General features: G+C 37.0%; 2 protein-coding genes, 1 non-coding gene and 1 pseudogene across 3 annotated transcripts; 2 read left to right on the plus strand and 2 right to left on the minus strand.

The window, feature by feature from the left end:
- Positions 1-573: 573 nt before the first annotated feature.
- On the plus strand, positions 574-1,876 carry LOC21395472 (annotated as a pseudogene).
- A 3,469-nt stretch (positions 1,877-5,345) lies between these two features.
- On the plus strand, positions 5,346-7,960 carry LOC21395473 (amidophosphoribosyltransferase, chloroplastic). Its single transcript, XM_010097374.2, has 2 exons — positions 5,346-7,278; positions 7,673-7,960. Exons 1-2 carry the CDS (start codon positions 5,521-5,523, stop codon positions 7,688-7,690), a joined length of 1,776 nt encoding a protein of 591 aa, XP_010095676.2. The 5' UTR covers positions 5,346-5,520; the 3' UTR covers positions 7,691-7,960.
- Positions 7,961-8,261: 301 nt separating this feature from the next.
- On the minus strand, positions 8,262-12,933 carry LOC21395474 (tRNA-dihydrouridine(47) synthase [NAD(P)(+)]-like). Its single transcript, XM_010097375.2, has 10 exons — positions 12,554-12,933; positions 12,022-12,138; positions 11,680-11,916; positions 10,730-10,979; positions 10,372-10,628; positions 9,769-10,041; positions 9,185-9,466; positions 8,954-9,074; positions 8,703-8,872; positions 8,262-8,613 (listed from the first exon to the last, which is right to left on the minus strand). The coding sequence occupies exons 1-10, from the start codon at positions 12,824-12,826 to the stop codon at positions 8,515-8,517; spliced, it is 2,079 nt and encodes a 692-aa protein (XP_010095677.1). The 5' UTR covers positions 12,827-12,933; the 3' UTR covers positions 8,262-8,514.
- Positions 12,934-13,030: 97 nt separating this feature from the next.
- Positions 13,031-13,114, minus strand: TRNAL-CAA. The gene has a single exon. It is a non-coding gene; the product is annotated as a tRNA-Leu (tRNA).
- Positions 13,115-14,305: the final 1,191 nt, after the last annotated feature.

A 14,305-nucleotide genomic window follows, 5' to 3' on the forward strand; every position in this document is an offset into this window, starting at 1 on the left:
CTATATAGCCACGTGAACCAAAGCATTAGAAGACGTGTACAATACAAGTATATGTAAATAATATCATAAATTTGGAGAATGCTAACATACCATAGGTTACTTTTACGCTATTGATAAAACTTACGTTATGGATTACGAGCGTTTTTATCCAATTGAATGCTCTTGATCATATTATCCCATAAAAACAACCATACACCTGAATGCACCAAATCAAACTCATTAAACCCAAAAAATTTAAAATTAAATAAAAAAGAAGAGGGGATCAATCTCCTCTGCCACCTTCGGTGAGAACGTCGCCGGATCTCCGGGAGGGTGACGAAGTTTACGGAGCGGAAACAAAACACTGAAACAGTAACAAGCCTTTTAGCTAAAAACTATAAATTTTATTAAATAACTGAATTACTGTTGAATTTTCCATGAAAAGTCATGGAGTACTTAATTTATAGCACTTTTCTCGTCGCCGTCAAAGTAATGGGCTCGCAATTTCATCGTGAAGGAGGTCCCGAGACATAGAGGCGGAGGGGTGGGGGCCGACCGCCACCGCGTGGGTGCCAGCATGCAATGCTTCCAACGATGGCTGCTGGAGTTGTTGTTGTTGTTTATTTTTTAAGTACTTTTTGTGCGTGTTTGTTTTCGTTTTCAAAAATGTTTTTTACATTTTTCAAGGACCAAAAAATGAAAATGGGTTGAGAACGTGTTTGGCGCATTATCCTATAAAAACTAAAAATGAAAACGTTTTCTGACCCTTTCCCAAAAATGCAAAAATTATGAAAACGATTGAGATTCGTTTTCATTTTCTCGTTTTCATTTTCTTCGGTGTCAATCTCTTCTCCTTCGGTTAGTTTTTCCATTTTCATTTTAACTTTCTTTCCTCTACTCCCCCCGGTCTCCCTCATCCTCGGTCTCCATCGGGCGGTGGAGCAGTCGATGAGGACGGATGTGGTGGAGAAGAAGGATGGGTCGTCAGCGGCAGTGGCGGAGGAGCGGAGGAGGGAGAGGGCGAAGTGGGTGAGGGAGAGGTCTCCATCGGGCAGTGGCCAAGGATCAGAGCGACAACCAAGTTTCTTCCATGAAGGAGGTCTTCACGCTCTTCGACACCGACGGCGACGGCTGGATCGCGCCGTCGGAGCTTGGGATCCTTATGAGATCCCTCGGCGGGAACCCTACCCAGGCGCAACTCAAATCCATCATCGCCGAGGAGAATCACTCGGCACCGTTCGATTTCCTATGATTCCTAGACCTGATGGCCAAGCACATGAAGCCGGAGCCGTTCGATCGCCAGCTCCGCGACGCCTTCAAGGTCCTCGACAAGGACGCCACGGGATTCGTCTCCGTCGCCGAACTCCGCCACATCCTCACCAGCATCAACGAGAAGCTCGAGCCGGCCGAGTTCGACGAGTGGATCCGCGAGGTCGATGTCGGCGCCAACGGAAAGATCCGCTACGAGGATTTCATCGCCCCCCCCAAACACAATTTCAGTTTTTTTTTTAAATTGAAAACAATCTCGAAATAAAACTACCAAACGCATTTTTAAAAATGATTTCAAAATGAAAATGAAAACGTTTTCGTTTTCATTTTCCTACAGAAAATAAAATCATTTTGGAATGAGTTCCAAGCGCACATGTTTTTGTAGTTATTAATTAAATTAAAAAATTGTCATCCAATTTATTAGGTCTATTTTTTGCTTCTATGGAATACAATCTGGGACCATTCATTTACAATCTAAGTACTTAGAAAACAGTCGTAATCGATACCGTAAATGGAGTGTAGAGTCGGTACAATAGTCACTCCCCATAAATTTAAGAGGCAGATGAAAACGTTTCTATTTTATTTCTCTTTCCCAGGATTTTTCTATCTCCATAAAACTCTTACCTAAGTTTAAACTATTGTTTAAACATTTTTATTATAGTATTTTCTCTCATAAAATTTAAATTTTTATTTAAATTTTTTTATTCAAATCTATACGCTAAGCTAAACAAACCATTATTCACTTTTATAAATCAACAGCGCAAGGGAAAAAAAAAAGATGAAACAAGTGACAATTACATATTTCAAGGGGAAAATACGTCATGGAAATAAATTTGTCTAAAAAGACGTTTATGTAAATAAAAGATATTATGAAGTAAATTTAAAAAGTAATACGTTATGAAAATCATTAGATTATAGATGTTTTCTGTGATTAATTCCGTACTATGAGAAGATTAATACGTTATTCATTATTCAACTCCTTTTTTTGGGATATAGAGCCAAAATAACCCTTTTCTTTAGAGGTTTTTTTTTTTTTTTCTTCATAAATGGCAGGTTACAAATTAATTAAATGGCCGTTTTTTTTAATTAACTTAACGGGAATGGACTTAGTCAATCTCTAGTTGCTTTATGAGTTGTTTAGTTCATAATTTTAAACAAGAAAGTGTAAATAAAATTTAAATTTTATGAGAAAAAACACGTAGTAAAGATGTTTGAGCAGTACCCTAAATCTATAAAATAAATGTATGTTTAGCGGTTAATCACTAAATAACTTAGCAGTCTATCATTAATTAATTTTAATTTATCACTTATTAACTTGATAATTCTTCATTATTAATCAATATCAATTAATAACTAACCAAAACCAACTAGTAATTTATCATTAAATGCCTGTTTTTTTAATTAACTTAACGGGAATTGACTTAGTCAATCTCTAGTTGCTTTATGAGTTGTTTAGTTCATAATTTTAAACAAAAAGGTGTAAATAAAATTTAAATTTTATGAGAGAAAACACGTAGTAAAGATGTTTGAGCAGTATTCTAAATCTATAAAATAAATGTATGTTTAGCGGTTAATCACTAAATGACTTAGCAGTCTATCATTAATTGACTTTAATTTATCACTTATTAACTTGATAATTCTTCATTATTAATCAATATCAATTAATAACTAACCAAAACCAACTAGTAATTTATCATTAAATGCCTGTTTTTTTAATTAACTTAACGGGAATTGACTTAGTCAATCTCTAGTTGCTTTATGAGTTGTTTAGTTCATAATTTTAAACAAAAAAGTGTAAATAAAATTTAAATTTTATGAGAGAAAACACGTAGTAAGGATGTTTGAGCAGTATTCTAAATCTATAAAATAAATGAATGTTTAGCGGTCAATCACTAAATGACTTAGCAGACTATCATTAATTGACTTTAATTTATCACTTATTAACTTGATAATTCTTCATTATTAATCAATATCAATTAATAACTAACCAAAACCAACTAGTAATTTATCATTTTAATCAACAAATTATAAATTTATTAATGATAAAGAATAGAGAAAATTAATAATAATTTCGTTAATAATTAATTAACCATTGGTCATTCATTGATTAAATGTGAGTCAATAGTTAATTGATGGTAGATCAATCAATAATTGACTACTATAGTAACACATCCATTTTCATAAAATAAAAAAATTGTAGCCATTTATTTAAAAAGTGAAAATTTAGGCCATTTATTAAAACAAAAGTGGTCAAAAAACGGCCATTTAGCTAATTTACTCTCTTTTTTTTTTTTCCTTTTACATACCCTTAGCGCTTTTTAGTTAAAGCAAAAATGAAATTTGTTCATCTAAACGGACCGGACTAATACGGCGATTTCTAGATGCCGGTCTAGTTCCACATTATAACCGTTTGCCAGGCCTAAAATCGGACCAAACGGTTTTTGAAATGAATTAATTGTAGTATACGATTTTATTTAATTGTTGTGTTAACTTTTACTTAGACTTTAATAAATATGAAACATAATAACTAAAAACTAAAAAAAAAAATCATTTAAGAAATGGTCAAAACTGTGGTTAAATCAGACCAAACCGTATTAAAATGGTTTGGTTCTATTGTCATTAATGGTTTGGTCTAGTTTGTAATTTTTTCAATCTGTCAAAGCCGTCCGATTTGAAAATCTTAACATTTAAGATCGGATCAGACCGTGCAAAACCCTAAAAATGATTATTCTCACTCGATGTAAAAGTTAAATGTTTATTTTGTTTTGAGGAAAAAGTTTAATATTATTTTGTGTTATCAAGTTGTAATTATTTTCATACGTTACCTATAAAACAACAATTTTATTTTTGACTAAAGCTGCATTTTTATATTACAAGAAATGTGGATATTCAATATCGACAATATTATGTGTAAGTCTAATGAATAAATTGAGTTTTGTTCATAAAACAGAGTTTTTTTTTAAAAAAAAATTGAGTTTTGTTCCCATTTAGCCCATTCTGTCAAAATTTCTGTTAAACACGGAAATAAACTAAACTATGAAGGTTGACTTGATTTTGAGGCATTTGAAATTTAAAGACACACACACACACACACACACACACACACACACACACACATATATATATATATATAGAAAGTTAGACACATACTATTGGCATACATATTTAAAACAAGAATTTACCATTTGAAAAAAAGAAAACTCTGTCAAATTAAAATATGAAATTCAACATGACATTAATATCTTATGAAAACATACTAAAGTTTTAAAAGAAAATCCAAACTCTAAAAGTAACTAATCAAATCTCAAAATTATATGAAACCAAATTCTAAAAATTCAATTTCAGACGTAAATAATAAATTAGAGTCTTCAAAGTAAAACATTAAAAATGATAAAAGAACGATATTATTCTATTTTTTTTTATCTCTTAAAGATCTCAATAGTAGAGACATAGGCCGTATAGATTAAATTTAAGTCATATAATAAGAATTTAAAACTCATTAGGGCTTTTTAAGGTGGTACAATAATAAAATACTTTTAAAATTTTTTTATCTTATATTTTTCAAATACTATTATAATATATAACATATGTGTATTACAAATAGTTTCTAAAAAAATATATATGTATATGTATATCGAGGGCAGGGACGGGTGGGGATACTTCCACTGTCCCCATCCCACCCATTTTGAGGATAATATAAATTCTTGTACCCGTCCCATCTCTATTTACTAAACTTCATAGATGCCTTATTCAGGGTGGGTATTCACAAATTTTGCGAGTAGAGATGTAAGTTTATGCCGTCAACCTTGTAGCCTAAAAAGAAATTTTAACTCGGGTCGGTCAACCCAGCTCGATCCTAAACTTAAAAATTTTAGGACCGAGTCAAATTCAAGTTAACAATAATAAATTTATTATCAGCCTATTTAGTCTAATTTAAACTTGCAACTCTAACCGCGGTAAAATACTCATCCTAGTTCTCACTTGTCTTTTCGGGCCAAAAAATAAATAAAAATTGTTGCAAGTTGCACTTGTTATGGCGGTGGTGAACCTTTAAAAGCCTCACCTTAGAATCCAATAAGAATCTTTTGCTTGCGAACAGCCATCTCACCGTGGGGTAACTCTATCACTTCCCAGATCCCTTTCTCCTCCAAAAACCTAAAACTTTAGTTAGAACTCCAATTCCAGGCATTCTTTTCCCCCCACCTCTCGGCCTCTCCTTGGCTGCTCACTCTCTCTCTCCTCCTCCTTTCTCTCTCTGAACTAAACTTCTCCATGGCCGCCACAAAGCTCTCGACCCTCTCTACCTCCCCTTCCCCTTCCTCCCTCTCCAAACCCACCACCCCTTTCCCTCTCTCCTCCCCCAAACCCCTCCCAAAACCCTTCTCCCACCCCAAACTCCCCTCCCTCATCCACACCCAGAAACCCCTCTTCGCCGCCTCATCCAAAAACCCCATTTCCGACATCTTTCTCCCAAACAAGACCTGCCCAGATGCCCAAAACTCCCCCACTCTCTCCCTCCACGACGATGATGATGAAAAGCCTCGGGAGGAGTGTGGCGTTGTCGGAATCTACGGCGACCCGGAAGCCTCCCGTCTTTCTTACCTAGCCCTCCACGCGCTCCAACACCGCGGCCAAGAAGGCGCCGGGATCGTCTCCGTCCACAACGACGTTCTCCAGTCCGTCACCGGCGTCGGGCTCGTCTCCGAGGTCTTCAACGAGTCGAAGCTCGATCAATTGCCCGGCGATATCGCTATCGGACACGTTAGGTACTCCACTGCCGGCTCCTCTATGCTGAAAAATGTCCAGCCTTTTGTTGCAGGGTACAGATTCGGCTCCGTTGGGGTTGCCCACAATGGGAATTTGGTCAATTATAAGGCCCTTAGGAACAAGCTTGAAGACAACGGCTCTATTTTCAATACAACTTCCGATACCGAGGTGGTTCTTCACCTTATTGCTATATCAAAGCACAGGCCTTTTTTGCTGAGGATTGTTGACGCTTGTGAGCAGCTTCAAGGGGCTTATTCCATGGTGTTTGTGACAAAAGATAAGCTTGTTGCTGTGAGGGACCCGTACGGTTTTCGGCCGCTTGTGATGGGGAGGAGAAGTAATGGCGCCGTCGTTTTCGCCTCCGAGACTTGTGCTCTTGATTTGATTGAAGCCACCTATGAGAGGGAAGTGTTTCCTGGTGAAGTTGTGGTGGTCGACAAAGATGGGGTTCAGTCACTTTGCCTAATGGCGCATCCGCAACCGAAACAATGCATTTTCGAGCATATTTACTTTGCTCTGCCCAATTCTGTTATCTACGGGAGGTCAGTTTATGATTCCAGGCGCGCATTTGGGGAGATTTTGGCCACGGAGGCTCCGGTGGATTGCGATATTGTGATCTCCGTGCCGGATTCAGGTAACGTGGCTGCTCGCGGGTATGCTTCAAAAGCGGGTGTGCCTTTCGAGCAAGGGTTGTTGAGGTCCCATTATGTGGGAAGGACTTTCATTCAGCCGTCGCAGAAGATTCGGGACCTCGGCGTGAGGCTGAAATTGCATCCTGTGGAAGCAGTGCTGAAAGGGAAGAGAGTTGTGGTTGTGGATGACTCAATTGTGAGAGGAACAACCTCTTCAAAGATAGTTAGGCTTCTCAAAGAGAGTGGCGCTAAAGAGGTACACATGAGGATTGCGAGTCCTCCGATTATCGCCTCGTGTTACTACGGAGTGGACACGCCGAGCTCAGAGGAGTTGATCTCCAATAGGATGAGTGTTGAGGAGATTAGGAAGTTTATTGGGTCGGATTCACTTGCTTTTTTGCCATTTGAGAGCTTGAAGAAGTATTTGGCTGAAGATTCCCCCAACTTTTGTTATGCTTGTTTCTCGGGAAAGTACCCTGTGGAGCCTAGAGAGTTGAAGGTGAAAAGGGTTGGAGATTTTGTGGATGATGGGTTGAATGGTAGTTTGGAATCCATTGATGGTGGTTGGGTTCAGGCAAATACAAGCCAGAAAGAGGCAACAGATAAGGAGCCTGAGGATAGTGTTATTAAGGTGTAGTTGCTATTATTGTTTGTTTTAGGTGTATCAACTATGTGATGGGTTGAGAGACTGATTTCTTCAAATTACAAATTACAATTTTAAGTTATTCCTTAAAGATTTGGGGTTGTGAAATCCTAGGATAAACTGTCTTATGATTTCCTCTTTCAGTTTTGCGCCTGATAATGAAATTGAATTCAGAATCATCTTCTGTTTTATGTACACAGCGGGTTATGAGCTTAATTGAGTTTCCTCGACATGGCTTTTGTCCTATATGTATAAAATCTTTTAGTTCTATATCCGATTATCCAAATCTTTTTTACCATTATATGTTTTTTTGGTCGCCTGTTGTGTATTTATTTTGGTTGGTTATTAACATGAGCACATATACTATTGACTTTTGGTGCAGTACTCGAGTGGAAAATGACAAACACGGTTCAGGTGGAAAAAGAGGAAACTCTTCTTTTAGAATGGTATAGTTCTAAAAGAGACGGTGGTCTTTGCATTCACATTTGGAATCATTTTTCTAGCGACTTTACTATTAAGCGAAAGCTTCAATGGGCTGCGCCTGCTACCAAACCTATTTTTCTTTTTCAATTTAAATTGTTGATCAATGGCTCTGATTGGGTTTCATAATAGAATCCACGCGCCATAGACGCGTGACTATCCTTGCCAGCGCCAAATTACAGTTAAATTCTGATTTACTTACAACATTGCAAGTATGCCACCAAAGGAGACAAATTGTCTCTTCAGAGATTTTTCAGCGCATTTAATTCATGGTAGATGCGCGTTGAATCCTTGCAACACATCAAAAGGGGTATTATAATCAACAAGCAACAAGATTGTATCTAATTAACTGTCTCAAAGGGGCAAAATAAGGTTCTTTCCTCCACAGCTAAGAGTCAAAAACATTTAATTCTGTGGGTACATAGTCAATGTAGAGCTCTTGGAGCTCGTAAAGGCATCAAGAGGAAGAAAAAATTAAACATCATAAACAATGTAAAAAAGGCACACTTGGTATAAAATCTAAACGAGTTCGCTCTAAAGTTCATAGTCGGCCGAAAAATAGGCATCTCTCATACAACTTTATGGTATTAGAGTTAATGGGACAAACCCTGCCCGGTTTTTCCTTATTACATGAACCCACATGTGCCCGTATTGATGAGATAAATAGAGACAAGAATGAACTTTCAACAGCTGAATTCTGTCATCGGATCGTACGGATAATTAGCATACCAATCAAATATGCAATCAGCCATTTTCTGCTGTATCATATGCATTGGATTTATGCTTTGGTGCAAAAGTGAAACCATCGGGAACCTTTCCGAGCAACATTTCCGAGATCCTTAGCTGCAACGGCGAAAGAAATATCATTAATCTAACGTCTTTAGAAGCATTGGGGATTATTGATGAATGTTAACAATAAGATAATGGCATACCCAATCAGCAGCAGAATCAGAAGCCATTAGTGTCTCGAGGTCGTCACGACCATAGTAGGACGGTGGGCGCCAGTTTAGTCGTTGTGGGATGATGTCTAGAAGACCAACAGGTATATATCTACATGTATAGCTAAGCCATTCCAACAGGAAACGCCTAGTTGTCTCAACACCTGCAGGTATAAGACAAAAACTTCATGAGAACCGGACCTTTGAGGCCAAGGAGTCAAAATTATTCGTTCCATATTACAAACCTTTAGTATCAGAACCCCAATGTTCAAGGCCAAAACGTACAAAATTCTTCAAAATGTCTAATCGTTCTCCAGAACTGATGTCCAAGTGCCTTTGCTCCTTGATTTCAGTAAATATCCAAGGCTGCAAAGAAAATAGGGACCTAATAAGCTTTAAAAAATGAGAAAGAAAACTAAAATAATATGTATGAATTGGCAGTTCTAGGTAACTAGCCAAACCACTGTACTACATACCTTAACTAGCGCTCCTCGAGCAATCATGCAGGAAGATAGCTCAGGGCAGTCAGCCTTATGCTTGTTCCAATCCAAGTACGAAAAAATATCTCCATTTCCCAGTACTTGCAAAGGATCAGGGGCTTTTATGGCACACTGGTATATGTATTCCCAATCCGCAAGCTTGCTATAACGTTGCTGTCTCGATCGACCATGTATTGTTACTGCACTGGCTCCCCAGTTGCCAATGTCTGCAATAAGTGAATCAATGCGATTTTTCCCTTCAAAATAGGCAGTCCGCACCTAGTACAGCAAGGGAAAGAGGGGAAAAAAAGTCAACTACATGAATATATGTCCAAAATTAAGAAATAAAATAAAATTAATAAAACAATATCCGAAACAAAAAAGGAACACAAGGCAGCAATTTCATAGCCTTTCTAACCGTGTGAATCAAGCAGAACATATTGTAATTTTTTGCAACCACAGAAAAATCAAGGAAAAAGTGGAGATAGTATTACAAGAAATATCTGTCAATTGCAAACACAAGACATCAGTTTATTTGCACCTCTTCTCCTAGGGTCTGTCAAGAACAAAAATATTAGTACCTTAATGGTTATAGGTTTTTCCACCGTGCCAGAAGCTGCTTCTACGACCCCTTTCAATCGCATGGGCTTCATAAGAAGAGCAGATCCAGCACCCTTGTTAACCACAATATCAATTGGGCACCCCATATTTATATCAATAAAGTCCACGGAACATTCCTGATCTATAAGCTCAACAGCACGAGCCACAGTGTCTGGAAATGCTCCACATATTTGTACACCAAACAAATCCTCAGATGTATGGCGTCTCAGCAGTGCCCATTCTGATGCTTGGCCCTGTTACCGTATGAAATTTCACATAAATGTTAAACAAAGTCCAAATAGCCAAAAATACAACTAAAAAAAAGCACAGATAGAAAGAACTTGAAGAAGAACAAAATATCTCCTTTGGGAAGTTCCATTTTTAAGATGAAACAAAACACCAGAATCTTACTGTGTTGTCGAAAGTGGAAAACTTTTCCTAATTTTAACTTGTAATATACACATTAGCAACCAATATAACGATCTGTTGTAACACAGACTGCAAACAACAATGGTTCCAACCAGAAGTGACCGTAGTTCAAATAATTGATCTGATGTTTAAGCCAGAAGAAACAGAATACAAACCTGCAAAAGATTCGTACACATTGCCATTTCACCACATGTCACGTCAGCCCCTAAAACTTTGCAAACCCTTCTAAAAGGAAGATTGCCAACAGTGGTAAGAGGTGCGAGATATAACTTTTCTCTAAAATCAATAATCTTCTTTTCACGTGGGTGTAATTTTAGGCTTCTATCGGCTTCAGGGGTTACCATATCAGCAGTAGCTTCTGCTTCAGGTTGGTTGCAGTTTTCACTGACAACCTTCTCCACGACAAATACATCTGTTGCAGTACGGTCAGAATACATCACTGGAACACTTGGTACATCCAATGATCAAGGAAAAAAAGAGATGACAAGAAAAACTGAAGATTAAGGTTTAGACCTGCATCTTCTGCTTCACTGGAACAACACTCTGAAACTACACATTTTGGTTTCTTCAAAGGCGGTAGTTCATTGGATTCAGGTGTTTCATCAGCAGCATCATTTTCTGTTATTCTAGCAGATATTTCCATTTCACTATCCTTGTCCGTCAAGTCAATAGGGCCATTTCCATTGGTAACTTGACATTTTCTTAAAGCAATTTGATCATCCTCTTTATCTACCGAAATTTTTGCTTTAGAATTGGCATGCTTCTGCAACAGAATAAAGGTGATTTAGAAATAAACTAATCCAAGTAGCATTTGTGGATTGCATAAAGTTGGAACCGAGACAATGCTACAGAATTGAGACGAAGATTATAAAATAATCATACATGTATTGGACAATTAAAAAAATCAAATTTTTAAACAACTAAAAAATTCATTGATAAACTTTGTTGCCTAGCTATTGCTTCCATAACACATTTTCATTCCTGAAAGAAGAGATGAAATAATAGTATGACATTTCATCAATTGGATAAAATGCCACACAGAAAACACATCAGTTGAATTCTTAATCATTTTATCATTCAACAAAAGGTCCCTTTTTTTTTCGTGAAGAAAAGGTCCGTCTTATTTGATAGTGTTGATACAGTAAGTTGTATATCTCAAGACTCTCAAAGCGGATGCAAATCTAGGACCCAATGATGATTCAATTAATGACCCTCCTACGTCAGGACCCCAATAACGTTTCTGCCAAACTATAGATATCTGTCTCCATACATAAAATAAAAATAAAAAATAAAAAAGAAGGTAACATAGGAACTATACAGCACCAGGAAAAAAAATATATATATAATCAGGTAAATTCCCTCATAAAAATCACAGCATCAATGATCACAAAACTACGTAGAGAAAATAAGCACACACAGAAAGAGCAAGATAATGGGACATAAGTTGTAATATCTGTTGATACCAGGAGTCCAAGATCTTTAAGTTTGGCATCAGCCTTTGGGAAGCTCATTTTGTTCTTCCACAACAGCTTTTGAACGTCTTTGCTGAATACATTCATCTCGGATCTATTCCTGCAAGCATTAATACATTCTACAGAAACATCTTCGCGATGTGTACCCAAAAATCTGCATGTCAAACCATAAGGGCACGGCTCTTCAGCGCTTACAAACGGGCATTCTCCCTCTAAATCATCTGGTCTCTGCATTTAGAAACATCTAACTGTCTGAATTCCTGAAGAACATAACATCTATATGAGAAAACAAGTCTAAGCAACGTACAATAAACCCGAAAACCAGTACACTACCTGATCCTTGTAAGCTTCGATGTCGTGGCTGAAGCGGCACTTATCATTATAAGGACAAGAACTAACATCTCCTGTCTTCGCAACCACAGGGCAGATATGCGAAGTCGATTTCTTTTGCTGCAGTGTTAAAACCTTGGTTTCAGCTCATAAAATCATATGCGAAAAGTTCTTCCTTTATTTTCTCTAATCCAAATTATGAAATTCAAATCTAAACTTACAACGTTTTATCAATCCGCAATAAAAAAAAAAAATATGCATATGAACGCAGTATTATAGCTGCACTGGTTTCAATTGTATCCTCACAAGTAAAAGTCCCAAAAATTCTACTCTACCACGTTTTTGCACCATTCAACAAAATTTATAAATTAATATATTGAACAAACAAAATGAAAAAGTTCTGAAGTTCGGCCAAAGTTTCAAACTTATTAGACAAAAATCCAATTACACATGAACTTGTATATACACAGATAAATTGACAAGTATATAAGAATGTCGAGAGAGAGAGAGAGAGAGGGACATTAAGAAACAGTACCTCGCGGCGTTCGCGTTTGAGTTGACGCTTGGACTTCTTCTCCTTAACGATGGCAGACTGAGGAGGCTCAGCTTTCTCCTCCGAAACGGCGCCGCCGCGGTTGTTCGAAGAAGGCCTGAGTGGCGGAGGACGGAGGAACTCTCGTTTCACCGGAGCGACGGCCTTCGCCACCAGCTCCTCCGGCGTCTTCTCGACAGGCAAGTTCGAGGCCGCTGCCGCTGCCGCAGCCGAATCATTCTGGCCCTCGCCGAGTTGGACTTCCGAGTCGCTCATGGCGTCGGCGAGTTCACTCGAAACTTGGTAGGTGCGAAAAAAACAAAATCCGATAAGAGTGTTGATACTTGATGCAATGAGGGAGAGTCGAAGAGATTTTAGAGTAGGGTTTTGAGGATGAAGATTGAGTACGTACGACGAGAAAAGGATTGCCGTTTTCAAGAACCTTACGAGAGAAAAGAAACAAGCAAAACTGATAAAAACTGTCAGAAGTGGGATTTGAACCCACGCCCTCGTTTGAGGACCAGAACTTGAGTCTGGCGCCTTAGACCACTCGGCCACCCTGACGACTGGTTAAATTTTTCCAAATATAAATTTATAACCAAAAATACTCATATTCAAGTTTTGACGAAAGCTTCAGGAGCGAATAAAAAAAAGGTTATATGAACCAAATTCTACCTACTGATATTATCTTGTAGGTTGCTTTATTTCTTTTTATATTACTTTGCTTGTTTCCTCTCCACTAATATCTATATTCTATTCTATACCTTTGTGCCTTTTCGAATTTAATTACCGTAAATTCTAACTTAAGAAATTGTGGAGGGTTACTCTTTTCTTTTTTTCTTTTTTAGGAAAAGACTTGCTTTATTGATGATTAATAGATGCTAAATAAGCATTAATAGCAGCATTGATAAACCTTGGACAAGAATCCAGCCAAAGCATATCATAAATAAAGGCTGGTGAAACTATAAGCAGCTAACATTAAACTACATAGTTTCCATGATGAGAAATGTAGTTAATAGGACCACAATATGTTAAAAAAAATACTATGTTATATATCACCTATATACTTGAATCCAATAATTTTAAAACTAAATTTTAAATGGCTTGAACCACATTTAACGCATCTGACTCAACAATCTAACAATAAAACCCTCGTCTTTGAGCTAACAAGATATCCTCGCTAACTATAAAGCCTTCACCCAAATGTGGTGAAAAAAGACCCCGCAATCTTTATAGCAGTAGCTATTTAAGACCAATCTTGACTCGTTCCGTATGACAATGTCAACGCTAACATTATGACTGTGTTTAGAATTGATCCCGTTTTTATTTTTTTACGTTTTTTGAGAAAGAAAAAATGAAAACGTTTTTAAAACGGCGCTTGGCGCAATAAAGACAAAAAAATAAAAATGAAAACGATTTTTTAGTTTAGTGTAAAATGAAAGAGAAATAAAAAATGACTTTTAATCGTTTTTCATTTTTTGTTTTCATTTTCTTCTCTCTCGAGTAGAGAGAGAGACATTAATGATTTTTTTATATTAAAAATAATCTCTTAATAAAACTACAAAAAGTATTTTTAAAAATATTTTTTGTATGAGATTGAAAACGTTTTCATTTTTATTTTCATATAAAAAAATAAAATTATTTTAAAACGAGTTCTAAACGCGCCATATATACCCCATCCTTAATAGTCGCGTCAACATTTCTCTTCACTACCGTGTGAGTAGGCGGAGACCAAAATTTATTGCATGAGGTTGC

Source organism: Morus notabilis, unplaced genomic scaffold (assembly GCF_000414095.1).
Source record: "Morus notabilis unplaced genomic scaffold, ASM41409v2 Scaffold83, whole genome shotgun sequence".
Taxonomy (NCBI): Eukaryota; Viridiplantae; Streptophyta; class Magnoliopsida; order Rosales; family Moraceae; genus Morus; species Morus notabilis.

Coding starts and splice junctions, on each gene's coding strand:
- LOC21395474 (XM_010097375.2), bottom strand. CDS start 12,826: ATGAGCGACTCGGAAGTCCAACTCGGCGAGGGCCAGAATGATTCGGCT. Junction 11,917..12,021: donor TCGAAGCTTACAAGGATCAG/GTAGTGTACTGG, acceptor TTCTAAATGCAG/AGACCAGATGATTTAGAGGG. Junction 8,873..8,953: donor TTGGGGTTCTGATACTAAAG/GTTTGTAATATG, acceptor TTATACCTGCAG/GTGTTGAGACAACTAGGCGT.
- LOC21395473 (XM_010097374.2), top strand. CDS start 5,521: ATGGCCGCCACAAAGCTCTCGACCCTCTCTACCTCCCCTTCCCCTTCC.